Source organism: Xyrauchen texanus, chromosome 34 (genome assembly GCF_025860055.1).
Source record: "Xyrauchen texanus isolate HMW12.3.18 chromosome 34, RBS_HiC_50CHRs, whole genome shotgun sequence".
Classification (NCBI taxonomy): domain Eukaryota; kingdom Metazoa; phylum Chordata; class Actinopteri; order Cypriniformes; family Catostomidae; genus Xyrauchen; species Xyrauchen texanus.
In genome coordinates, this window is record NC_068309.1 from 18,063,102 (window position 1) to 18,091,029 (window position 27,928).

A 27,928-nucleotide genomic window follows, 5' to 3' on the forward strand; every position below is an offset into this window, starting at 1 on the left:
ACATTTTTTGTTTTAAAAGATTTTTTTTTTTTCACAAAGTACAAAACTACCACTGTGACTTCTAGAAATTTTACTATTTCAGCCTGCTTACCTTTTTTTTTTAATTATTATTATAATTTGAATTGTAGATGTATCTGTAAATTACATGACTGTGTTAGCTGGCTAGCAAAAAAAATTATTTACTCACCCTCAAGCTTTTTTCCCCACTGGAATCTTAACACATTCTTTTCTTCAAGAATCTTTACGTTGCTCTTTTCCATACAAAAACGTTGTAACGTGGTAACTGTTGTAACCTCCGTTCCCTGATGGAGAGAACGAGATATTGTGTCGAATGTAGTGACACAAGGGGTCTTTCTTTAGAGCCTTGAGTACCTCTGGATTTGAGAAAAGGCCAATGAGAAATTGCCAGACAGAATTTGCATGTCCTGGTATAAAGGGAAGCGGACGTGTGTCTGTCAGTCAGGTTTTTCACTGAGGAGCCGAGAATAAGGAGAGTCAAGGAGGACACAACGTTTCGATCCCTCCATCAGCGAACGGAGGTTACAACAGTTACCATGACGTTCCCCTGTCACTCACTCAACGTTGTGTCGAATGTAGTGAGACAAGGGGTCCCATTTAAAAACACTATGCACTAGACTGTGTTACGTGAACTGCTGACACAGGTGCAAGCAAGCTACTGCGTGCTAGAAGCAGCTGTATCGACCAGCACCCCTAAGGGGGAACAGGCGACATGACTATCATGGGAGCAAGCCAGCCAGCCGCGGCCTTTTCTCTCTCTATGTTTCTCATCATAGAGCATAAAGTGGCTGGGGCTATCTTAACGCTATGAAATGTGTCGGAGAAGGCAATCTTTTCCTTTCCTATTCTTTCTGGGGGAAAAGACCCTGCGAAGACCACATCCTTCACAGACTGGGGGGATGTAACATGTGACCAATACGTCACATGGGTTGTCAAGACACATGTGGAAGTGGAGTGGTGGTAGGTCCTACATGGTGAGGGAGGAGCTCTACAAACACAGCGACCAGGGGCAGAGGGACTGCCCAAGCGAGATGCGGGTCTGCCGACAGGGGGACCGTACCGCAGAAAATACATCACAGGGAGTTGCCTGAAGAGGGAATTAGGCCTGTGGAGTCCTACCCCAGTACAGATCACTTGAGGCTCGTAGTGGGTCTGGCCACAAATTCCTCTGCTGAATTCGCAGGCCAGAAGGCTAGGGAGGAAGAACATCCAGGAAGCGAGAGCTTAGTGGCTAACCTGGGAGAGAGAGCGCACTGGATCAATTTGGTGAAGGGCGCTAGGTGCAAACGGAACACCCGGTCGACTGTTCCGTATTACCGAATTCTACCAGCTCGGACCTGACAAAACACGGGACGAGACCAACTCAACCCTGAGAGTGTAGAATCTCACAACGGTATTGGGTGTTGCCAAGCCCGCTGCTCTGCAGATGTGTGCTAGGGAAATGCCATTGGCCGGTGCCCTCGAGGATGCTACACTTCTCGTCGAGTGTGCTCAAACCCGCAAGGTGGCGGGCACGGCCTGGGTCTGGTAGGCCAGGGAGATAGCGTAAACGACACAGTGAGCTAACCTCTGTTTGGAGACGACGTTCCCTTTCTGCCTTCCGCCGAAGCTGACAAAGAGCTGCTCAGAACATCTAAAGCTCTGCGTGCAGTCCAAATATATACACAAAGCACGTACTGGACACAGCAACAAAAAGGATGGGTCCGCCTCCTCCCGGGGCAGCGCTTGCAGGTTCACGACCTGGTCCCTAAAGGGGGGTCATAGAAACCTTGGGCACGTATCCCGGTCACGATCTTATGATGACGTGAGTATCTGCCGGACCGAACTCCAGGCAACAGTCGCTGAAAGAGAATGCTTGCAGGTCCCCAACCCTCTTGATGGAAGCTAGCGCTATCAGGAGGGCCATCTTCAATTAGAGGGCCTTGAGATCAGCTGAGTCAAGTGGCTCGAAAGGGGGTCTCTGAAGGCCCGAGAGGACCACTGAGAGATCCCAGGAGGGGAACAGGCTTGGCCGGGGATGATTCAGCCTCCGGGCGCCTCTAAGGAACCTGAAAATCAAGTCGTGTTTACCCAAGCACTTGCCGTCCACTGCGTCATGGTGGGCTGCGATAGCAGCTACATACACCATTAAGGTGGAGGGGGACAGCCTCCCCTCCATCCTCTCTTGCAGAAATTAAAGCACTGACTGAACTGCGCACCTCTGCGGGTCTTCAGACCGGGAAGAACGCCAATTTGTGAACAAGCGCCACTTTAGGGCGTAAAGCTGCCTGGTAGAGGGAGCTCTGGCATGGATGATCGTGTCTACTTTTTTGAGTGAAAATTTACTCTTTTAGAGGGGAAAATACTTTATTTTAGAGGTATATACTCTTTTAACAGAAGCGCTGTTGAAGCGCCCTGGGGTGTGAACTGCACAGTGTGCAGAGAGGGAGAAAGCCGCTGGTGATGTGCTGTAGATCCAACAGCAATGCTCTGCTTGTAGAGGTGAGTGGAACAGTAGTGAGACTCAGCTTGCTGCTGCACAACCGCTCATCTCCGAAGAAAAAATCTGACTGACAGACGCACGTCTGCTTCCCTTTATTCCTGTATGTCCGGGGGCGGGACATACAAATTATTTTTTCAAAGTCTTTTCTCAAATCCAGAGGTACACAAGGTTCTCAAGAAAGACACCTTGTGTCACTACATTTGACACAACGTCGAGTGAGTGACAGAAGGGGAACAGTAAATTAACTGCTATCAAGGTCCAAAGAAAAAAAATATCATTAAATTCCATTAAAGCTGCTGTTTAGAATATTGTTCACAAGTCATATGGACAACCTTTATGCTGTCTTTGTATTGCACTTTTTCTAGTGCTTTATTGTATTTGCCTTTTTGAATCTTGACAGATCTTGCTCAATTTAAACTGTTATAGTATGGAATAGAGCTGCTTAAAATATATATGTTTATGTTCCAAAACATTTTGACAGCATATTGGTTTGTAATAACGTATGGGGGAGTAAATGACAGAATTGTAAATTTTTAGGAGAGCTACTCCTTTTTTTTATTTATTTATTTTTTGCACAGACAAGGAGATATCCAAAATAAAATAGTTGTAGTTCATGAACCCTGGTCTCTTTTGAAAGAAGACCACTTAAGGGATATGCCATCCAAATGTCAGAATTTATTAAAGTCATAAAGAAATTAGAAAGATTCAAATTGATTGTAAATTATTTATAAATAATATTTACATTTAAAATATTGACACTATCCTTGCTAAAACCATTTTACCGAACGACAAAATGGAAGCCACAAGTCTCAAATTTTCTCATGTTCTACTCATAACGCTCCTACTTTGTGTTTTATGGATAATTTTCAAAGACAATATCAAGTGAATTTTCTAAAAGGCTACTTCAAATGCTAACTATTCATTAATAAAATACACACATTCACTCTTTGTCTTATGCTTGATATGCTGAAAATTGCTCTGTTTCTGTTTTCACATTAAAAATTACGAATTACATTATGAATTGCGTAAAGTACATGACATATTATCAACTCAAAACGATGAATTTTGCCAAAAGGTGATTCGTTTGCAGCCTTGGAAATTACTGTCAGTCAGTACAACATTTAAATCTTAAAATCGTGGGCAATTATCATAGTTACACAGCGGTGCATAATGAACAGCAGCAGAACAGCAGGGGGGGGGGGGCATTATAGCAAAATGTCAAAGCTGCTTTTTTCCATACAGCAAAAATGCTAGGCGATCACTCACCTTAAAATTTAGGTGGAATGTTGCTGTTATGACAGGATTTTAACCCGGGTCCCCCTTCAATCTATACAAAAACTGTACCTCTAGTCTAGACTATTTCATTTTACACTTATACAATCATTAATAAATTTTTTTTCCTTTGGACATGTCTTATCTTGCCTTGGGCACTAAGTGAGCAGAACTGTCCTCAAAAATAAGGTGCATGATGATCTGATTTAAAGAAAACTCGATTTGTAACTATCTTTCTTCCTCCTTTTATTCTTTAGCTCAATCACACACAAAAATGGCATCTGATAGACAAGTGTTTTATTGATCAATCCAAAGTCAGAGTGCTTTTGAAGGTTTTAAATAGACCTAGATTAATTTCTTCTCACTTGTTTATCACAATCTTAAGCACTGCCAGATCTGAGAAGGAACAATCATTCAATTTATGGCATATCGATATTTATTCAGATCAATGAAACTCAAAACAGCTTCCCATTGCTTACAGAAGGATGACGACACCTTGCACTGAATCTGTATTCATGACCGTTTGAGTCAAACTTCGACCAAATTACTTTCTATAACGAGTAAAAGAGAGGTAATATCAGAAAGTCTGATGGAATATCAGTCATGCACTGTTATTGTATGAAGAATTTGAATAAGACCTTGGACAAAAACAGTTTTAATGTTGCCCATTCTGGGTTTCTTGGCTCTAGAATAAATGTGTCTTCAGGTGCCGTAATTCCCCAAAACATTCATTTGCATATTCAGTATGCATATATTGAAATCAGAGCATATACTTGTTAAAAAACATAAATTATGTGGAAGTACCCTGTATCTGTGTACAGATTATTATTACCATATCAAAAATACATCTGTGTATGTATGCTTGTGTGTTTCGCATAATAAGTCTGACATCATTGCAATTCTTTCTTAAACACGGTGGGGGCACGATGAAATACCTTATCTCCAGTGGTTTGAGAGAGAGAGACTGCCAGTGCTGAAAGAATGAGATGTTGCTGTGTGAGTGCAGGGCTGTTTGTGTTCCAAAACTATTTTCAAGCAGAAAGGAGAGTCCCTACATGCTGAGCTGTGGAAATGGTTTTGGATAGCAGAATGTGAAAGAAAAATGAGTGTTGCAAGAGTAAACCTGAACTGTAAGAGCACACTGATTCTGTGTGTCTGCATTTTTAACATCCGGAGAGGGCTAGATTATGGACCAGGCCAGTGAGGACCTCGCCCCTGGGCCTCTGGCTGTTAGGATCCTTCCAAAGCCTCTTTTTGAGGAGGGATTAACACAGGATGCTTTCTTGTGTCCTCCATGTTTTTTTCGCTATTTGTATTTTTTTTGTAAACGTGCGATTTTGACCATTGTGATGTGACCACACTGATTTATGAGCACTGCATTGTTAAAATAGCCATTTCAAGTAAAAGGCTCTCATAATTTACTCACACTTATGCCATCCCGAATGTGTATGATTTTGTTCAGAAGAAATTGATTAAACCACTGGAGTCATATGGATTACTTATATGCTGACTTTATCTCCTTTTTGGAGCTTCAAAGGTCTGATCACCATTCACTTGCGTTATGTGGACCTACAGAGCTGAGATATTCTTCTGAAAATCTTCATTTGTGTTTAGTAGAGGAAAAGAAGTCATACACATCTTGGATGGCATGTGGAAATGATGAGAGAATTTTAATTTTTGGGTGAAATATCCCTTCAAATTACAATTCTCTTTTTAAAAGCCTGTCTCGAGACACATGTGTTCTGTTCAATTCCACTGCACTGAGTCTCACTTTTTTGACACAAAAACGCATCCTGTGTGAATGGCCCTGGAGACTGCCAAAGGAAGTTAAACACCATACAGTGTGAGTTAGCCTTTAGTATACTTCTTTGTTCCTTGTGATATTGCACACAGTCAAATGCTCAGCCTTTCAAAGTATACTCTTTTGACCACAAGCACATATGGACGCATTCTACACACGCTCATTACGACAGCTTTGTAATGTTTTTTTTTAAGCCAAATCACCCTTTCCGCTTAAAGTAGTGAAATGAATCTTCTACTATAGTCTGATGTCACTGTGAATACAGTAGGTTGAAAGTTGACATTGGTCTGTGCTTACTGAAATTCAAACCACTGCCTCCACTATCTGTTGCTGGAATGTAGGGGCCTGTTTGAGCTTCAGTTCCTTGGTGAAATGTCCACACAATGCTGCCAAAAGCGAGTTGTAAAGCAAGTTGTTTTTAGTTAAGAGAGTATGCATATTTTATTAATTCTACCCCCAAACCCCAACCCTTTACCTACCCTTCAGTGGAGCAAAAATGTAATCTTAGGGGGAAAATGCAACCACTGTAGCATATTTAATATTGATTAGGTGAACATGATTACATCCTGGTTTCCATGGGAGCTGCTTGCGCAACACAATATCAGTTTTGCCTCTGGAAAAGGTAAAAATAACGCTATCCCATAAGTCATACATGCAAAGTCAATGGGCATGGCCATGAAGTTGTGGTATTTACATGCAAGCATGCGCTAAGTCTAGGCGCAAGTAGGCGAAATTGCATGAAAAGTGACTTAAATATCACTATAGACCACATGTAAAATAAACCATGACCTAAAGATAGTTTAACACAAATCTCATAAATATTTGTTTCATAAAACAGTGATCCTCATGGACAAAATTTGATGTTCCACTATATTTTCAGAGTTATGACCTGGACATTATTACCACCTGCTGGTGAAATCTCCAAAGTCTCAATCTGAAAATCTTAAAAATGATTGCCAGTATTCTATGTAACAAAATATATCTTTCTTCTGTCTATTGTCACATTCGATTTTGATATAATCTCTTATTTGGAGTTTCTGGGAGTATTTTATGAGCTGAATTTAGCTTTTTTAAATGTTTTAGTTTTTTATCAATTCATATAAGCTTCAGTATTTTAAACAACACTTGTCTCTGAGACAGTGAATACAGAATGAATCTGACAGCTACAGTGACCGCAAAGGTACTAAACACATCATTAGATTGGCCTAGAATATACAGTAATATTATAACATTTTTCAAATGTTATATATAAAAAATCGGATGAATGCACTGTGGCAGCATTTTTCGCCCCCACATTGTAAATGTCTGTGGCATTTTGGTACTTTCAGTGGCATTTGAAATTTCTGGCTAATTGCTAATTTCTGACCCTGACCATAGTATGAATGAAATGTTCACCATGTGATGTGATAGCAACTATGTAGCATTTAACCAATTTGAGTTAAAACAGGACATTCTAGTTTATGTATACTAGACATTTTATAATTTGCATTCTTTTCCTCTTTACAAGTTATGGATTTTATATATTTATTTATTGTCTTTGCTGCCCTCCAAATCTGACCACAATTTTATCCAGACGGGGACACCTTTAAGTTGTTTTTTTCTTAAAAGATGTCCCAGGAATTTAGCCTAGAAGTATTCCTATTTACACTAACTTCTTATTGATTCTCACCCATTGTTCATTCTTATTTCTCTCTCTCTCTCTCTGTTTCTCTACCAGGAGCTGTGTGATGACCCTCACTTGTTTGTGGATGGAATCAGTGCCCATGACCTGCACCAAGGGCAGCTGGGAAACTGCTGGTTCGTGGCGGCTTGCTCCAGTTTGGCCTCCCGAGAGTCACTGTGGCAGAAAGTAAGTGAGTGCACCTTACGTTTGTGTGTATGTCCTTTATGTATACATTTTCTCTTAATGCTGCAGACTTGCTGTGTCTTAGTCTTTGTCTAATTATTCTATTAGATCTGCATTATGGGACTAAAAGCTGCATATTCAAGCATATGTCAGAATAGCTATATAAGGTGTCAACAATAAGAATGGTTTTCTGGCCTGGGGCCAGTGTGAGACATTGATCATTTTCCTTATCTGGTCAGTTGTGTGTTGTACATGTTGTACATGGGTTTTTATACCTTGAAAATGTAAAAATTAGTTTTCTAAGATGTTTTGAACATTTTTCTTGTGAATTCTGAGAAATTCGTAAGTTAATTCAAGCAAAACTGATATCTAGCTGACTAAAAGATTTTGTAAAAATTGCAAAAAATACTTGTGAAAGTCTTGGTAAGAATCTGTAAAAATGGCAAGTAATGTTATCAGTAATGTAATAATATCAGTTAGGTTTTTCATTGTTTCACAAAGTGTGTTGTTGTTGTTGTAATGAAATAAATCACATTTATCGGAAAATAATTCATATAAAAATATCTACTAATATTTTGTTCTGGGCACATATAAAAATGCATTGTTAAATGTATTTAATTTTGTGGCAGGTCAGCAAAAACATTGGCAGGGCAATCCAAAATGTGAAATTCTGGACCAATCAGGCTAGCAGAAAAAAATCCTTACCTTTGAGTCCTACTTGTATATTACTTTTGTTAAGCCTTGTGTCATGACCTCGTCTGTACTACACTTTCCTGTCTGTATGTTTTGGCCGGGAATGTGTTTGAGCACATGGCTCTGGTTGTGTCAACAATGTGCTCTCCATACTCCGCATCTTGTTTCCCCTCACCATGGCTCCTATCTAGTGCAAGTGGTGTTGATTGTTATCACCTGTTCCTCATGTGTTTTGCTCTCTATATATTGTGCCCTCTTGCCTCCATGTCTTTGCCAGTCTGTTCTGTGTGTTCATGTCTCCAGTTGGTTTGTGGTTTTATCTTCATCGGTCTGGTATCCATTTATGTTTGGTTTTTTCTTGTTATTGTTTTATTTCTCTGATTATTTTTTAAATAAAGCCCATTTGACTTGCCACTACCGTTTGGGTCCTCACTGGGTCCTCGGTGTTTCGTGACATCTTGAGGATGAGCTAAACACTCTCTCTGAGCTCTATTATTGGTTATAAGTGGCAGGCTGCCACAGGAGCTGTGTGCTATATTAGCAAACATGACCTGATGAAGGCTCAACAGAGGAGAAATGGTCTTGCCTATGGCTTCATGAACCAATGGTATGCATATTTTGAATTCCCCCCAAACAATTTTATCCAAAACAACATATTGTGCAATCAAGGTATATATTACATTAGTATGGCATTGAAGGTACCATGCTGTACCAGCTGAACTACGAGAGCTATTCAGACATTTATGTCCTAATCATGCTTGTTATAAATTTTATCAAAGTGAGATGCTGAGACTAACTAAGAGCTGGTCTCCCAAAAAGCTGTAATCTTGATTAATCTGTTTGTTCTAAGCTGTTATTTAGTCAAAAAGGTAAAGATTCTGTCTCACTGCATCCTCCCTCAGGCATGAGGTGTTTTACTGCCCAGGGATATATTTCCTCTACCCTAGAAACACACATCATTGTGAAGGGACTGGCTCATGGGGCTTTCCCATGTGACTCCTCTTCCCCGGCCTGTTGTTTGTTTTCCTGACAGGGTCGGGCATTGATAAATGAGGGTGTGTGCTGCCTTCTATGCCTCATGTCTTTGCAGCATCCTTTTATCCCACCCATTAACATCCCAGCACTCACATCTTAGCATGTTTGCCTACACAAGGTCACTGCCATAGCAACCCATTGATACTGTGTAGATATTGAAATTGTTGAAAAGATTAATGACTAGGACGACTAAAATCACAAGTTTTATTTTATTTATTAATATATATATTTATTTTATTTATTTTTTTAAATGTGTTGCTAATGGTGAGTTAACTTTATTACAGCAGAATCAGAGTCTATATCATCACAAAATCTAACAATTGTAGATTGAAAACAAATATTTATTAATATGCACAAACAGATACATACAACTTAAAAAAAGAAACATCCTAACTTTTCATTAAATTACATTTTTATTAAATTGAACTTTATTGTTATTTATTTGTGTTTAGGCTATATGTGCTAGGGACCCCCTAGCACCACCTTGCCCCCTAGTTTGAAAACCCCTGGTTTAAAGTGCTAACTAAAACTTAACTTAGTTAGCCAGAAAAAACATACCACACAAGTACAACACAAAAGTATCTCAGAATTAATGTGAGAGGTTGTTAAGCAGAATGACCAGAAAGGGCATCTTGAGAAAAGACCCACTCAGGTCACTCATACCCCTTAGGCTTTCTCACTTAGATGTCTCGAACTCTATGGAGCACTCGATGCTCTCTGGACTACAGCCGTCTTCGAAGGCGAACAGAAAATACATCACCTTGCGCACCTTGGCTAGCTCAGCTATCCTCTCTCCAAACTCCTGGGCATCAGCCTCGTAGCATTGGATGGGCGTGTCAGAGTCATCCCCTGTGCTTCTCCAAAAGAATCCGGTAGGTTCGAGTAGCTGGCGTGTCATAAGGTGGGTGAGGTCAGGCGTCCAGAGCTGGGACGTGGCTATGATGTTCAGTCGGCCAGGTCCAGACATGCGAATGTTCCAACGGGTGAAATGCAATGCCTGCTCGGAGAAGTCCAAGCGGTAGACATGCTCGTTGGACCTCAGTAGATGTTCTCCATCCTGTCTTTTCTGTCCCCGCTGCTGCAGAGACTGAACGCGCAGACGCATCACCTCCATCAACTGAATATCAGGGTTAAATGTCAACTCAAGAGACATGCTTTGGAACCTGACTGCTGTGTCCTTTTTACACAGATTCCTTTTCTAATTCTTGTCTTCTCCACTGTCTGACCGAGTTGAAGTTATCCACAGTCCTCACCTGTCCTCACCTGTTTCTTTGCTGATGTCTTTTGCTATATGAATGCTACTATGAGCCCTCACACTCTGAAAGCATCTTATTTCGCAGTGGGGATTTCTGTTGAGATGTTTAGACTTGTTGCTCTTAGCAACATCAATGCTAAGATGATGGTTTGAGCTGCAAGGCAGGGTTCCCCAAGAGGGAATTTGAGACATCTGTCTGTTGCTACATGTGTGTTTGTTTCACATTCACCTTTGGTGTGTGTGGCAACAAAAGGTGGTTCTTTTAAAGGGATTGCTCACCCAAAAATGAAAATACTGTCATAATTTTCTCACCATTATGTTGTCTCAAACCCGTATTACTTTCAGTCATCTGGGGAACACAAAAGGAGATGTTAGGCAGAATGTTAGCCTCTGTCACTATTCACATCCATTGTATGGAAAAAAGATGCAGGGTACTATTTTCGTGACCGCGTAATGCACAGAACTACATGCTAAATCCGTTTAATGCACAAGTTGGCGAGTGTGGGAGTGTTTGTCTGTGGGTGATTTGGATGGTAATGAAGTGGCGCAAAGTGCAATTTGCTCATGGTTTATTTTTCAATAATGATTATTGTTATGTTTATATTTACAATTGTATTTATGATCTAATTTGTATTGGTAATTTTCAACCTGTTGTCACAGAGTGTTTTTTTGAAGTCACTGCAAAAGTGGAAGAAGATGGACAGAGTAAAATGTTTGGATTTGGTATATATACACTCACCTAAAGGATCATTAGGAACACCATACTAATACTGTGTTTGATACCCTTTCGCCTTCAGAACTGCCTTAATTCTACGTGGCATTGATTCAACAAGGTGCTGAAAGCATTCTTTAGAAATGTTGGCCCATATTGATAGGATAGCATCTTGCAGTTGATGGAGATTTGTGGGATGCACATCCAGGGCACGAAGCTCCCGTTCCACCACATCCCAAAGATGCTCTATTTGGTTGAGATCTGATGACTGTGGGGGCCATTTTAGTACAGTGAACTCATTGTCATGTTCAAGAAACCAATTTGAAATGATTCGAGCTTTGTGAAATGGTGCATTATCCTGCTGGAAGTAGCCATCAGAGGGTGGGTACATGGTGGCCATAAAGGGATGGACATGGTCAGAAACAATGCTCAGGTAGGCCGTGGCATTTAAACGATGCCCAATTGGCACTAAGGGCCTAAAGTGTGCCAAGAAAACATCCCCCACACCATTACACCACCACCACCAGCCTGCACAGTGGTAACAAGGCATGATGGATCCATGTTCTCATTCTGTTTACACCAAATTCTGACTCTACCATCTGAATGTCTCAACAGAAATCGAGACACATCAGATTTCCAGTCTTCAACTGTCCAATTTTGGTGAGCTCTTTCAAATTGCAGCCTCTTTTTCCTATTTGTAGTGGAGATGAGTGGTACCCGGTGGGGTCTTCTGCTGTTGTAGCCCATCCGCCTCAAGGTTGTGCGTGTTGTGGCTTCACAAATGCTTTGCTGCATACCTCGGTTGTAACGAGTGGTTATTTCAGGCAAAGTTGCTCTTCTATCAGCTTGAATCAGTCGGCCCATTCTCCTCTGACTTCTAGCATCAACAAGGCATTTTCGCCCATAGGACTGCCACATACTGGATGTTTTTCCGTTTTCACACCATTCTTTGTAAACCCTAGAAATGGTTGTGCGTGAAAATCCCAGTAACTGAGCAGATTGTGAAATACTCAGACCGGCCCGTCTGGCACCAACAACCATGCCACGCTCAAAATTGCTTAAATCACCTTTTTTTCCCATTCTGACATTCAATTTGGAGTTCAGGAGATTGTCTTGACCAGGACCACACCCCTAAATGCATTGAAGCAACTGCCATGTGATTGGTTGATTAGATAATAGCATTAATGAGAAATTGAACAGGTGTTCCTAATAATCCTTTAGGTGAGTGTATATATATATATATATATATATATATATATATATATATATATATATATATATATATATATATATATATATATATATATATACTGTATATGTATGTATATAATTTTTTACCACTTTGTTATTTTGATTATACTGTCATTTCATTTGAAGTGTAATTTGAATTTAGAAATATTTTTGGTTAAAGTTTTTTCTGTTTCAGATTACATTTTTTCAAAATCAACCAGTAGAAGTGAAGTGTGTTCCAATACAATCACTGTTAATTCTAGCCATGATTTGTGTATCAGTAGATACAAATAATTCATAATACTTACATTCTCTATAATCACATTTTCCATGTGTGTAAAAGAAGCATTTCACTGATATAGAAATATGCCTGGCATTAAACAGGGATGCAGTTAATGCACAAAAGAGGTAAATCCATATTTCTATTTTTCTGTTCATTGCATAAAGTCAATTTACACTGCCAACTTCTAATGAATGTGCTATCTTTGCTTATATAGCTGGTGCTTATCAGGGAATTCACTATATAATTGGACACAGACCATGTTGGTGAAGAACCTCCAAATTAAATTGCACTTGACCCAGCCCATTAGCACATTGTGAAACTCACTTGCGCCTAGACTTAGCGCATGTTTGCATGAAAATACCAACATTTCATGGCCATTCCCACTGACTTTGCCCACTTACTTGCCCACTGACTTTGATTATAAAGCATAGCACTGCGCTAAGCTCTAGTGCTCTTTAAATAGGGCCTGCAATGAAACTGAATGGTCACTTTATTCGCTAGCATTATGCCTAAAGGTGCGTACACACTGCCAGCGACTTTATCGCTGCAGGTCGCCAGTGGCTGGCGGTGAAGTCGCTAGTGGGTGTTCCCACTACTGGTTGCCTAGTAACGTATATAAATGACATTCACGGCTGTCATTCCATTGCTGTTGACAGCGAATCTCTTTTCTTGCCACTAAAAACAAACATTTTGGAGGGAAAAGACTAAATATAAATGGAATCAGTACATAAAATGCTTTATATCAAAGATGAATGAGAAACCAGGCGTGCTGTTTGCCAGAGCGGCTGTTTATCTGCGGTGAAAATGCAAATGCCGTTCTGTCTGGGTCCATAAAATCCCCGTGATCTCAGATACACCTTTCCACGCAGTATTTTTCTTAAAAATGTCCTTGTACGTGGGAAGAGACATATCATAGAGCACTGGGAAATTTCTAACAGCAAGAATTAGCCTTTCATCCATCTTTCCGTTACTGCAGGAGCTGAGAGAGAGAGAGAGAAGGATCACGTGAGCTCTCCCGTTGTCTCTCCTATTGGCTGTCGCTTCCGTTAGTCGCTCCAAAGTTGAACTTTTCTCAACTTTGTCGCGTCGCTGGACACGCCCACATCTAGCGCCAACGGTCGCGACAGCTCGTGTCGCCGGAAGTCGCTGTGCTCGCATTGAAAATGAATGGTATTGAGTCGCTGTCGCGCGCGATGTCGCTGGCAGTGTGTACGCACCTTAACATCTCCTTTGTGTTACACAGAGGATTTTTGGCTGAACTAGTCAGTAAAGTATGGCTTGAGTGAGTCCTTAATTGTCAGACTGAAGTTTCCATCTCTGGTTAAAGGTGAACAGAAATGTTGGGCAGCATTTCACCTGCAGTCAGTATCACAATGTGTATCTGATAGATAATGAACCTGCTCCTCTTGGAACAATTACCACAGAGGTGCACTTGAGATCTAATCACTGTTCTGTCCCAGAGGACTCAGCCAGGATGAAAAAGATGTAGTCCTCCTACACAGCTTCCAAATCACTTTGATGTCCTACCAAAAGCAGTCTTTAACTCTTTTTTAAATTTATTTATTATTTTTATCAAAGGTTCTGCATTGTGTAGAAATGCATGGTTTAGCTTTTTTAACCTGCATTTGTGAACATTTTAAATTATATAAAGTACTGACCTAAACCTGAACAGTGTAGAAATTACACTGACTAGTATTATCATTTTATTGGATTTATGTTTATTTTCAAAACAAATTTTATTATAATATAGCATAAAATGTAATGCTAATAATTTACGTAAAATTGAAAGAGCAAAACATCAGATATTAGCTGCACCTTTAAAAAAAAAAACGTTTACATTTGTAGTAATAAACGGGCAGATATTTATTATAATTGTTTTTATATAATTTTTTTAATTATTTTCATTGCAGAATAGCATGAACAATGTTTAATTTAAATAAAATATAATCACATGTGATGCATCAGGCTGCACTTCTGTTCTTTACTCTTTTTCACTTATCTGAGTTGGGCTTGATTTAATTCCTTTCGTTTATAATGTGCATTGTGAGTGCCAGGTTCACGTTTTCACATTTTCATATAATAGTATGATAATAGCCTGTTCTAATATTGAATTTATTATTACCAATAATAGTTAGAATAGTAATGCATATAAGATGAATTCTTATTTGTAATTAATTCAATATTCAAGTTGTACAAGTTTAAATAAATAAATAAATAAATAAATAATAATAATAATAATATATATATATAAGCATTAGTTGACCCTTTCACAACTATAATAGAACAAATTCGACAAAGAATCGACTTTTAAGGCCAGAAACAGAGTTTGTGCAAAGAGGACCAACCATTTTGGTCCACTTATAGGGGTTTGAGTTTAGTTCTTTTACAGAGGACTTAAGTGTTCGTCACATGTAGCCACTACATGTTTTCTTTCTTTTTTACTTACTTCTTAGGTTATCCCAGACTGGAAAGAGCAGGAATGGGATCCAGAGAAAATAGACTCTTATGCCGGAATATTCCATTTCCGCTTCTGGCGGTTTGGGGAATGGGTGGATGTGGTGATAGATGACCGTCTCCCCACAGTGGATAACCAGCTGGTGTATTGCCATTCAAATGACAGCAATGAGTTCTGGAGTGCCCTGGTAGAAAAAGCCTATGCCAAGTAAGCACTTCCATCTGCTGTGTTATTTAAGGCTCTTAAAAAGTCAGATAAAAGCAATTTAGTGCTATAAACATCAAAGTGATGTTCTTTCTCTCTCAAAACCAATGAAGAGTATATGGTTGCTATGAAGCCCTGGATGGTGGAAACACAGCCGATGCCCTGGTGGACTTTACTGGTGGGGTGTCAGAACCCATGGACCTTTTGGAGGGCCAGTTTGCGCAGGATGAAGTAGCCAGAAACCAGCTGTTTGAGAGAGTTCTAAAAGTACACAACCGAGATGGCCTTATCAGCTGCTCTATCAGGGTGAGATGCAATACAAAATTAAACAATTTGCACAAATATGACATTAGCTACATTTCTTTTTCTATTCAATATCATAATCCTGGTTATCCTCCATCCATCCATCCATTTATCTATTTTTCTATGCCTTTGATTATTCTTTTTTCATAAAAGTATATTTTTCCAGACTCTGAGAAATCTTTCATTTTGTGACTTGCTTATTAATGGACTATGAGTGCTTTCATCCATAGAGAAAAAAACAAAAACATTTTTGGTATCTTTATAGCTGAGAGGTTATATGGCTTCACTGGAATATCAAATAAATTGCCTCTGAATACATAAAGAACTTCATTGTTCAATAATAGTGTCATAATAGAATCCATTTAAACAGTAGAGCAGAGAGAGTATTATGAGTTTATTATTTAAGCAAATTGTCTGTATATCATAAAAGATAAAAATTGTTTCTTGCATTATAAATTCTATGATTGCAAAGCACAATCCCCATTGACATCAATGAATTTGCAGCATTCTCTGATGCAGCATAAACTTCAGTGTGTAGGCACCCATATAAGTTGACAGCTAAGTCGCGTACAGATTCAAGTCCAATCGCTATCTGTCTCTCCTTCCAAACTTATAGTGATTATGTTGACGAAATTATTCATGTCATATAGTTTACAAGTCTGTAAAATATTATCAGCTTCATTTGCAAAGCTCACTGGAGTGTGAAAAATGGCCATGATTAGTCTCATTCTGATTAAAGTCACCATATTTCACTGTACCATAAAATAACGTACCATGCTTTTTAAAATCAATAATTTACAAACAGCTCATGTGCTTGCATTCTAATCAGCAAAATTGGTGCTTGATTATGTTTTGGATGGATTCTCAAATTGATGTTCATCTGCAGTTAACTGAAGTTTGTCCATTGTTGACCAGGCAACTACAGTGGAGGACATGGAGACTAGGCTAGAATGTGGGTTAGTGAAAGGCCACGCCTACGCAGTGACCGATGTTTGCAAGGTCCGTCTTGGACATGGCCTGTTATCATTCTTCAAGTCAGAGAAGCTACACATGATCCGAATGAGGAATCCTTGGGGGGAGAAAGAGTGGAGTGGACCCTGGAGTGACAGGTGAGTCTGCCCCCTCCTGACTTCGAGGTCTTACAGAATCTAGAGCATCTGTTGAATGGACCTTAGTCAGGATAGGCGCCATATTTAATTTTACATGGATGACAACGAGGCTGTGAAGAATATATGTCTACAATGTCCTACAAAGGCAATTCACAGTAATTATGGCAACACTGACACAGAGAAAAATTTCTTTAAAATTACTTGTTCCCTTTACAAAAAGCTTCACTACGATGTTGCGCTGCTAAGCGCTACGGGGAACAGCTCTAGCTGTGAGCCGAGCTGAATAATGTGTGGAACACGTCAATGAACATTGACCAGAATTTATAGCCTCGGCTGATGTAATCATTAGATGCACCTGAGGTCAGGCTATAAATGGATACATCACCAGGTGTCGTCAGAAACTCTTTTTTCAGAGCGATTCTGTTTCTGTGTGTTTCACACACCCTGTCAAAACTTTCTTTCCTCTGTTAGGAGATAGAATCAGTTAGGCAGTGTGCAGTGAACGTTGTTCTATTTTTCTCTTCTGTTTAGAAAATATTATATATATATATATATTTCTAAAAAAAAAAAAAAGAGAGAATGACTGAAAGCCATAAACGGTGCGTGTTCCCTCTTCTCGCTCTATAGCTGAAGACGGCACACATCAGTTTTTGCTGTTTGTTTGGGGGTAAGAGCACGCTGCCCTCGCGTTGCAGCAGGGCGGTGCGAGCACTGCGATTTGCTTTAACAGGCAGAGTGCGTCGTGCTCGCCTCGCTTGCTTCGGAGTCAGCACTCACGTAAAAGATCGTTCGTGGGGCTCTTGCATGGATTTGGCTGAGGAGCAAGAGACGGGTTGACCCCTTCTCTCACTCTCTCCCCAAACCCAGCTGGTCCTTCACATGATCTCGGCGCGTTCCGACGCTTCTTGGATCATGAGGTGGAACGTGATTCTCTTCCCGCCTCCGAGCTTTCCGTCCGCGATAAAAAATCTACGGAGGAATTGCTCGATGTTGTTACTCGTCGCGGTTGCCAGATTGGACTGGCCACGCGAAAAGAGACCCCCAAACGCTCCAAATTAGGGGATAGATTTTATCTTCCAGTCTAAGAAAGGGAATGCCTCATGGGTCCCTTCCCTTTCTTTGATAACCTCCATGAAGAGCTTTTTCGCTCATGGAGAACCCCTATAAAAAAAATATATATATATATATATATATATATATATATATATATATATATTTTCTTCCCGTGTTCACATACCCTCGACGTCATTATATTCGACTATCATGGGTGCTGAGGCACGGGGGTATTCAGTGATGCCGCCGGTCGAAGAGACACTTGCGGGCTATCTCTCGCCGGGCTCGGCATCATCACTTAAGAAGCCCTCTCTCCCCTCAAAGCCTTGTAGGACAACCTCCACTTTAGTGGGAAGGGCTTATCAAGTGGCAGGTCAGGCTGGTGCTGCTCTGCACACTATGCTGTTTTTCAGGCATACCAGGCTGACCTCCTGGACGACCTGAGTGTGGGTTCTGCGCTTGACGAGCAAGCCTCAGACCCACCTCGGTCCTGACTGAAGGGAGGCTCAAAAGCAAAGCGTGGCGAGTCGTGCTCCTCCTCCCAGGGATTGGGGACAGTCTCGCCGCCCTCACCAGCCCCCGAAGCAAGACCTCAGGAATATAAATTCTAGTAAGAGAAAACCCTGACGGTCTTGCGCCTAGATTGGGGGTAGCTCCCCTCGGGACAGGGCGCGTGCTTCACTTCACCCCTCCCGGTACCCCCTCGAAGCCCCTCCATTCCCGCCACCTCTTGGTGTTTCGTGTTGCAGAGGCTTCCGTCAAAATTGGGTGTTTTCGCTGTTCCTGCATTTTATTCAGGACGCGAAACACCCGACAACCCCTCAACAGGAAGTGTTAAAATATAATACCCATCTCAGAGATCCTGGCAGCGTGGAAACTTCTGCCAAATATATTCTTTTCTGTGGGTCTTATAAGGGCGTCAGGATTTAATTCTCTCGCAGCTTTCCGTGTTTCAACGGCGTGTTCTCACTACCAGTAAGCGGATTTCTTTTTTGTAAAAAAAAAAAACTCAATCTCCTGGTTAAAGGGGCCATGGTATGTGTTCCCCTTCCAGAGAGAGAGTTAGGTTATTTCACTAAATACTTCCCGTTTCCCATGGAGGGTGAGGGGTGGCGTCTGGCTTAGATCTTAAGCTTGAACTACTCGTGGGTGTTCAAGTCCAAGATGATGCCTGTCAAGACGGTCGTGTCTCAAGCCCTACAACTCGTTTGGCTGGTCACCATCGATCTTATGACACACTTCTATACTTCATTTAGAAGTTCTGCCACAACATGGAAAGTTCCTGAGGTTCACTTCCGGGGGCGAAGTCTTCCAGGGTCAGGTTCTTTCACTCAGCCTAGCCCTTTTTACCTGCACATTCACAATGCATGATGTAGCGCTGGCTCCCTGCGACTCCGGGGCATCTGCATTCTGAATTACGTAGACGACTGGCTGATCCTAGCGCAGTTCCTGGAACTGGCAGTTCAGCACAGGGACATCGTCTTAGCTCATCTGTTTCTCTGGGGTTGAGGCTCAACGCCAAAAAAAGTGTCCTCTCTCCCACTCAGAACACTGTCTATCGGGGCATCGTATGGAGTTCAATCACAATGTGGGCACAACTGTCTCCCGCTAGGATTGAGTCCATTCAGATCACCCTGAGCAAAGTCAGGCTAGGTCAAGGTTGCACTGTTATCAGTATCAACGATTTCCATGTCTCAGGGCGACCGCTTCCATGGTGATCCCTCTGGACCTTCTGCTCATGAGACCGTTTTTGTTGTGGCCAAAAGCCAGGGGATTTCTTCCAAGGGCCAAAACCCGTGGGCTAAATAGGGTTATGCGCCTCAGGCTTCGTTCCCTTTCTATATGGTTCAGACACCGGTTTTCTGCCTTGGGTCCCACTCTAGGTGCGTCTTGTTGTCGCAGACTGCTAACGACAGACGCCTCCCTGACGGGCAGGGTAGCGGCCTTAAGTGGTCGTCCAGCTTAAGGGGATAGGAGGGTCGTCAGCTCGGTTGTCACAGTCACTGTCTCGGGTTGATGGCTGTATTTCTGGCCCTGAAATACCTCCTCCTGAGGCTGCCATGTCTTGGTGCGGGTGGACAATACAGCGGTAGCCTCTTACATAAATCTTCAAGGAGACCCACGTTCTTGTCAGCTGTATTTCTGACACGTCGGATTCTCCTTAGGGCCCAGGGTAAGCTCCTGTCAATCAGGTCAGTTATATCCCTGGATGCCTGTATACGGGAGCAGATTTACGGTCCAGACAGGAAATACCAACGGGGGAGTTAAGAACTCCACCCTAAGGTAGTAGTTGCCCAGAGTTCGCCAGCAAGGGTTTTTGCCTCTTACTGATAGCACCGCGCTGGCCGAACAGGGCTTGGTTCTCGGAGCTAATCTCTTCCCTCGACAACTCGCCTTGGGCGATTCCGAACAGGAAGGATCTCCTATCTCAGGCACAGGGCAATATTTCATCCCTGCCCCGAATTGTGGAATCTTTCATGTTTGGCCCCTAAGGGTACCAACTGAGGGACACAGGGCTTTCTCCTGAGGTTATCGAGACCTTTTTAAATGCCAGGCCTTTTCCACTTGGAACAAGTTTGGGTGAGATCTTAGGGCATAAGAGGACCTCTTCGCCTCTATGGATAGCGCAATGTCTCCTCTACTTCTCCCTGAAATCACCCAGCCCCCTTGGGTCTGGACGTTAAGACACATACATGACCCAGAATGCATCTGTATGCATTTCTTTCCCCAGTTTCTCTGCTCCTGGGAGTCTTGGCTATGTTCACCAGCAAGGGTCTTGCCTCGTATTAATGGCGCTGCGCTGGCCGAACAGGATATGTTTCTCGGAGTTAAATCCTCTCCTCGACGGCTCGCCTTGGGCGATTCCGAACAGGGAGGACCTTCTCATCCTTGGCCCGAATTGTGAAACCTTTCATTCTGGCCCCTAAGGGTACCAAATGGGGTTCAAAAAAGTTTTGCGTGCCCTCGCAATAGGTTGCTTCCCTCACAATAAGTTTTGCGTTCCCTCGCAATAGGTTGCTTCCCTTGCAATAGTTTGTGTTCCCTCCAAAAAAGTTTTGCGTGCCCTCGCAATAGCTTGCTTCCCTTGCAATAAGGTTTGCGTGCCCTCTCAATAAGTTTTGCGTTCTGTGCAGTTAGTTTTGTGTGCCATCGCAATAGTTTTGCGTGTCCTCACAATAGTTTGCTCCTCTAGTTCGCTCCGCTTCCTCGAGCTCACACGCTCGCTCCCAATCACCAGAGTATTAGTTTCACCCGCACTCGTCCCAATCACTCGATTATTAGTTTCACCTGCACTGTTCGTTTTCCTCTATTTATACGCTGCCCTTTCGTCTCACTCGGGTTGGTTATTGTTTAGTTTACCCCTTCGCTTTGCCAGCTCTAGTGATCCCCTAGCTCCCCTGTCTATTCAACTTGATTGCCTTACTTGTTATACTGATTCTGATTTCCCCGGCTTCGACCTTATGCTTTCCTCGACCACTCTTTAGTAGATTTGCCCCGTTGCCATATCCTGATTCCCCGGCTTCGACCTTACGCTCCCCTCGACCACTCTCTTCTGGATTTGCCCTATTTGTACTTTTGCTTTGCCTGCAATAAACGCAGTTTGACTATACATTGTGACTGTCTCTTCTTGTGCGGGTGACAGAATAACCAACCTTACAGAAGACAGTCACAATGGAATCCATTGAGGATCTCCGCAGCTCGCTAGAGCGGATTTGCACGGCGCTTTCTGCCCAAGGATCTACGGTTGGGAAACACGACCAAGCGCTCACGGCCCAGGGACAGCAAATACAGGAAATACTGCATACGGTACGTACCATTTCCGATCAGTTTCAACCTGTTCCACCTGTGTCTGTCCCTGTACCCGTTGACGTTCCCACCGCATTTCCCAGCGCCGCAAGCTTTCAACCCCCCGAGCGGTTTGACGGTTCGTCGGAAGCTTGTCAGGGTTTTTTTAATGCAATATACTGTTTATATGACGTATCACCCCCTTTTAAGCACTGACAGTGAGAGAGTACATTTTTTAATCTCACTGCTCTCGGGGAAGGCACGGCAATGGGCCACTGCATTGTGGACTGCCGAGAGCCCACTTTTGACGTCATATGATCAGTTTTGTCACCAGATTGCCATGGTTTTTAATCACCCGGCAGCTGGTAGGGATGTAGGCAGCCGCCTCGTGTTTTTGAAACAGGCGTCACACACAGCCGCTGCCTACGCACTTGATTTCCACACCCTTGCCGCGGGTAGCGGGTGGAGCGACCCCACTTTGTTAACTGTATACCGCCTGGGTTTGAATGACCAGCTCCAAATGGAATTGGCATGTCGAGGAGAATCACTGTCGCTGGAGAACTATATTCAGCTCTCCATCACAGTGGATAACCTGCTTCGCAACCATGCTTGTCGGTGCCCCTCTGTCGTCCAAGAGCCTGCTACGGGTCTCCACTCGCCTAAACTCGTTTCTCCCGAGTGCTCTTCCAAATCCGAACCTATGCAACTTGGTTGTGCCCCCCCTAACTCAGGCGGAACGAACTAGGCAATTGACACAGAACCTCTGCCTATACTGTGGCACCCCGGGCCACCGGATTACCTCATGCCGGTCCCCAGCGTTCCCGCTCCAAAAGCCGGGTGAGAACATCAGTCAATCTCAACATTACCCAGAAACAAGTCTGCCTCCCAGTAATGTTGAGTTTTAACAATGTCTCCTTTTCTACCCCAGCCCTAGTTGATTCCGGGGCAGCGGGGAATTTTTTAGACGATGGCTTGGTCCAAAAACTGTCCATCCCACTCAGTCCGGTCGTGCCACCTCTCAGGGTTAATTCTCTAGATGGGGCACCCCTCGGATCGGGTCTCATTTCCTTTCGGACCGTGCCATTGTCCCTCCAAGTGGGTTTGTTTCACACTGAGCTCATCCAGTTTTTTATTGTGAAATCACCTAGAGACCCTGTGGTTTTAGGCCACCCCTGGTTGCCGCTTCATGACCCCCACATTTCCTGGCGCACGGGGGAGCTGTTGCGCTGGACCGACCACTGTTTGTCACATTGTATTTCCCTCCCGGTGTTCTCCACCTCCGTAGAGAGCCCCGAAGTGAAGTGTCCTGTCTCCATCCCTCCTGAGTACTCCTCCTACGCTGATGTGTTCGAGAAGACCCAGGTTAGTCTCCCCCCACATCGTAGTGTGGACTGCGCCATCGATCTCCTTCCGGGGTCCCCACTCCCTAAGAGCCGAGTGTACCCCTTAACGCTACCCGAAACCAAAGCCATGGAGGACTACATCGACGAGGCGCTCAGTCTAGGCATCATTCGGCTGTCCACCTCCCCGGTGGCGTCTGGCTTCTTTTTCTTGGGCAAGAAGGATGGCGGGCTTCGCCCCTGCATCGATTACCGGGCCCTAAATAAGGCTACGGTGAAGTTCGCCTACCCCCTGCCTCTCATCCAACCGTCCCTCGAGCAGGTCAGTAAGGCTAAGATCTTTACTAAGCTCGACCTCAGGAGCGCGTACAACCTTGTACGCATCCGCAAGGGAGACAAGTGGAAGACTGCGTTCATCACCACCAGGGGGCACTACGAGTACTTGGTGATGCCATACGGCCTCGCCAACTCCCCCTCGGTGTTCCAGTCATTCATGAACGACGTCTTCCGGGACATGCTAGACCTCTTCCTCGTCGTCTACATAGACAACCTTTTAATTTACTCCGCCACACTCTCTGAACACACTGTTCATGTCTCAAAGGTATTACAGAGACTGCAAGAACACGACCTGTTCGTGAAGGCAGAGAAGTGTGCCTTTCACCGCCCCTCCATCTCCTTCTTGGGCTACGTCCTGTCTGGGGAACTATGGAGATGGAGACCGACAAGGTTCCCGCAGTCCTATCTTGGCCCGAGCCTAGTACGCTTAAGGAGCTCCAACGGTTCCTGGGTTTCGCCAACTATTACCGGCGTTTTATCAGAGACTTTGGCAAGATCGCTGCACCTCTCACGTCTCTTACACGAGGCAACCCGAAGTGCCTCACCTGGAACGCACCCGCCCAGCAGGCCTTACAGGCCCTAAAGGAGGCCTTCACGACCTCCCCAATTCTTCAGCAACCCGATTCCACTCTCCCGTTCGTGGTAGATGTGGATGCCTCAGATGTAGGGGTGGGAGCTGTACTCTCCCAACCACACGGGACTCCCGCTAAGCTGTACCCTTGTGCGTTCTACTCCCATAAGCTGTCCTGCCCCGAACAGAACTACAACGTCGGGAATAGAGAGCTGCTGGCCATCAAGCTAGCCCTGGAGGAATGGTGCCATTGGCTGGAGGGCTCTAGGTTCCCTTTTGTCGTTTTCACCGACCATAAGAACCTAGAGTACCTTCACTCAGCCAAGAGGTTGAACCCTCGACAGGCCAGGTGGGCAATGTTCTTCACCCGGTTTAACTTTTCGGTTACTTTTCGTCCGGGCTCCCAGAACATCAAGGCTAACGCACTCTCTCGTCTCTTCAACCATGGCTCGGAACCCCCAGGGTCGGCGACAATTCTCCCCATGTCGTTGCACCCATTCGGTGGGAACTGACGGAGGCCATCCTGCAGGCTCAAAGCGACGAGCCCGCGCCTCCTCAAACCCCCCCAACAAGATGTATGTACCCACCACTATTCGCCCTCAGCTTATGCAGTGGGTTCATACTTCCCTTTGTTCTGGCCACCCGGGGATTACCCGTTCTACCGAGCTACTCGCTAGGAGATTTTGGTGGCCCTCACTCAAGGACGACATCCATGACTATGTCCTCTCGTGTCCAGTCTGTGCCCAGTCCAAAACACCTCGTCACCTCCCTGCAGGACTCCTCCAGCCATTGCCTGTGCCTGACTGCCCGTGGTCCCACATTGCCATGGACTTTATTACCGACTTGCCCCCCTCCGACGGCCGGACCGAGATCCTGGTTGTCATAGACCGCTTCTCTAAGATGTGCCGCCTAATTCCCCTACCCGGGTTACCTAACGCGACACAACTGGCCGACCACATGATTACCCACATCTTCCGAAACTTCGGTACTCCCGTGGAGATCACCTCAGATCGGGGTACCCAGTTCACGTCTCACTTCTGGCAGGCCTTCAGTGACAGACTGGGTATCCAACTCAACTTCTCCTCGGGATACCACCCCCAGACCAATGGCCAGACCGAGCGTCTAAACCAGGAGATAGGCAGGTACCTGAGAGCCTACTGCGCCCAGAACCAAGGCAGCTGGCACACCTACTTCCCCTGGGCCGAATACGCCCAGAACAGCCTGGTCAGCTCCTCAACTCGTCTGACCCCTTTCCAATGCATCCTGGGCTACCAACCACCCCTTTTCCCGTGGGAAGCTGATCCCAGTGACGTTCCGGCGGTGGATGCCTGGGCCCAGAGGTGTGCCCAGGTCTGGAGAGCCACCCAGGACCGGATACAACGCTCCACCCAGGCCAAGAAGTCTAAGGCAGATCGCCGACGCCGTCCTGCCCCCCTGTTCCATCCGGGCCAAAGGGTTTGGCTCTCGACCCGAGACATCCGCCTCCATCTCCCGTCGAAGAAACTCAGCCCTAAGTATGTCGGCCCTTTTAAAATAATAAAAAGAATAAACCCTGTCACTTACAAATTACTTTTGCCACCCCGCTACAAAATTTGTCCTGTGTTTCATGTTTCCCTTTTAAAGCGGTGCACTATAGTCCCATGTTTCCGCCCACGGCAGCCCAGACACCCCCTCCACCACTCGATGTCGGAGGTCAACCTGCCTATACGGTCCGGGCCCTGCTAGACTCCCGACATCGGGGTGGCGAGCTGCAGTACCTGGTCGACTGGGAGGGCTACGGACCTGAGGAACAGTCGTGGTACAGTCGAGGGATGTCCTGGATCAAGCTCTCAAGCTAGACTACCATCGCCAGCATCCCGATCGTCCCGCACCACTTCCCAGAGGTCGCGCTCCTCGCAACCGAGCGCGGCCGTCCGGAGCCGTCCATAGCAGAGGGGGGAGTACTGTAACGAACCCCGCTCCTCTAGTTCGCTCCGCTTCCTCGAGCTCACACGCTCGCTCCCAATCACCAGAGTATTAGTTTCACCCGCACTCGTCCCAATCACTCGATTATTAGTTTCACCTGCACTGTTCGTTTTCCCCTATTTATACGCTGCCCTTTCGTCTCACTTGGGTTGGTTATTGTTTAGTTTACCCCTTCGCTTTGCCAGCTCTAGTGATCCCCTAGCTCCCCTGTCTATTCAACTCGATTGTCTTACTTGTTATACTGATTCTGATTTCCCCGGCTTCGACCTTACGCTCGACCACTCTTTTGTAGATTTGCCCGTTGCCATATCCTGATTCCCCGGCTTCGACCTTACGCTCCCCTCGACCACTCTCTTCTGGATTTGCCCTATTTGTACTTTTGCTTTGCCTGCAATAAACGCAGTTTGACTATACATTGTGACTGTCTCTTCTTGTGCGGGTGACAGTTTGCTTCCCCTTGCAATAAGTTTTGCGTGACCTCGCAATAGATGCCATACCTTTGCGATAAGTTTTGCTTGCCCTCGCAATTATATTTGCGTGCCCTTCCAATAGTTTGTATTTATTCACTATAGTTTGTGTTCCCTCACAATAAGTTTAGCATGTTCTCGCAATAAGTTTTGTGTGCCCTCTCAATAGTTTGCATTCTCTCGCAATAAGTTTTGCACGCCCTTGCAATTAGTTTTGCTTGCCCTCGCAGTAGTTTGCATTTCCATACATTAAGTTTTGTGTGCCCTCGCAATACGTTTTGTATTCCCTTGCAATAATTTGCTTTCCCTCGCAATAGGTTTTGCATTCCCTCACAATAAGTTTTGCATTCCCTCGCAATATGTTTTGCATTCCCTCGCAATAGTTTGCTTCCCTTGCAGTATGTTTTGTGTTCCTTCATAATATAGTTTGTGATCCCTTGCAATAAATGAGCCATGGTTTTACTATATTAATATTAAAGACTGTAGTAACCATATTTTTTGGCAAAAACCATGGTTTTACAATAGTAATTTTGTAGTAACCATGACTGTATTTTTTTTTACAGAAACCATGGATACAGTTAGCAATGCTTTTACTACAGTAATACTGTAGTATCCATATAGTATAACCTTGGTTTTACTATAGTAATATTTCAGTAACCATTACTGTAGTAGCCATGGTTAATCTTACATTACAATGGTTTTACTACATACAATATGGTGAATCTATGGTTACTGTATAAAACTATGGTTCATTTTCATAAAGGTTAACTATGTTTTTTCTTCAGTAACCATAGTTAAACTATGGTATTTATAGTAAACCATAGTAACTACAAAAGTATCATCATGTGGATTACTTTAATGCTGCCTCTATGTCCTTTTTGGAGCTTGAAATTTTGGACCCCATTGATATAAAAACATCACACATCTATCAATATATCTTTGTTTATGATTTACACTTTGATTCATGTGCATTGAACTAAGTGTGATATCTATCCTTACTATGGCCAATATTGTCAAGTGGATACAGTGTGACATTGTTGGCCTTTTACTACTTTATTGATATGTCAGAAAGGACAGTAAATGATGAGGGGAAAAGAATGTTGCAAGCCAGACTCAAACTTACAGTGCCCACATGAGTGCCACAGCGCAATGTACCATGCACACTTGCTGTAACCACTGAGCTACAGCTCCAACATAATGCACCATTGTAATAACACACTTCTTAGACATCCTTCCAACACTTATTTCAATATAATCTCTACTGAGAAAAAAAAGGAGTGCAGGCAGTAGTCATATACAGAAATGATTTGTCCTTTGCCTTCTCTGGTCTACCTGCAAAGTAGTGCTACATATCCTGAGAAACTAGAGAAACTTGTTCTCTCTCCACCTCTTGAGATGATTTCAGTATAAATAACACATAGCCAAAGTGTCTATTCTTATTACCGGCTGGTGTGAAATTGAGATATCAAGCCAGGCAGGCTGAAATGAAACAAGCAGCTGCTGTGATTGAAACAGAGAGGTCTGGGGTGTTTAGATGGGTGTTTACTCTACCTCCTCTCATTTTAATAACTGTGCTCTTTTTTTATGACTCCTCTAAATATCTTCCACTGGAGGGTATTGTATTAAAATAGAGCTATGTAAATGAAGATTGGGAAAACTCCTTACTCTCTCCACATTCTTTGTAACAGTTAAGTTTATTGGCTTCTGAATTA

General features: G+C 43.6%; 2 protein-coding genes across 2 annotated transcripts in view; one reads left to right on the forward strand and one right to left on the reverse strand.

Moving 5' to 3' along the window:
- capn5b (calpain 5b) overlaps positions 1 to 27,928 on the forward strand; it is a 70,579-nt gene that overhangs the window by 16,471 nt on the left and 26,180 nt on the right. The window contains exons 3-6 of the mRNA XM_052104483.1: positions 7,291 to 7,422; positions 15,081 to 15,289; positions 15,400 to 15,592; positions 16,505 to 16,698. Coding sequence (XP_051960443.1) covers positions 7,291 to 7,422; positions 15,081 to 15,289; positions 15,400 to 15,592; positions 16,505 to 16,698 — 728 coding nt within the window. The remainder of the gene's footprint in view (positions 1 to 7,290; positions 7,423 to 15,080; positions 15,290 to 15,399; positions 15,593 to 16,504; positions 16,699 to 27,928) is intronic.
- ompb (olfactory marker protein b) lies at positions 9,824 to 10,300 on the reverse strand. Its single transcript, XM_052104484.1, has one exon. The coding sequence runs from the start codon at positions 10,298 to 10,300 to the stop codon at positions 9,824 to 9,826; it is 477 nt and encodes a 158-aa protein (XP_051960444.1).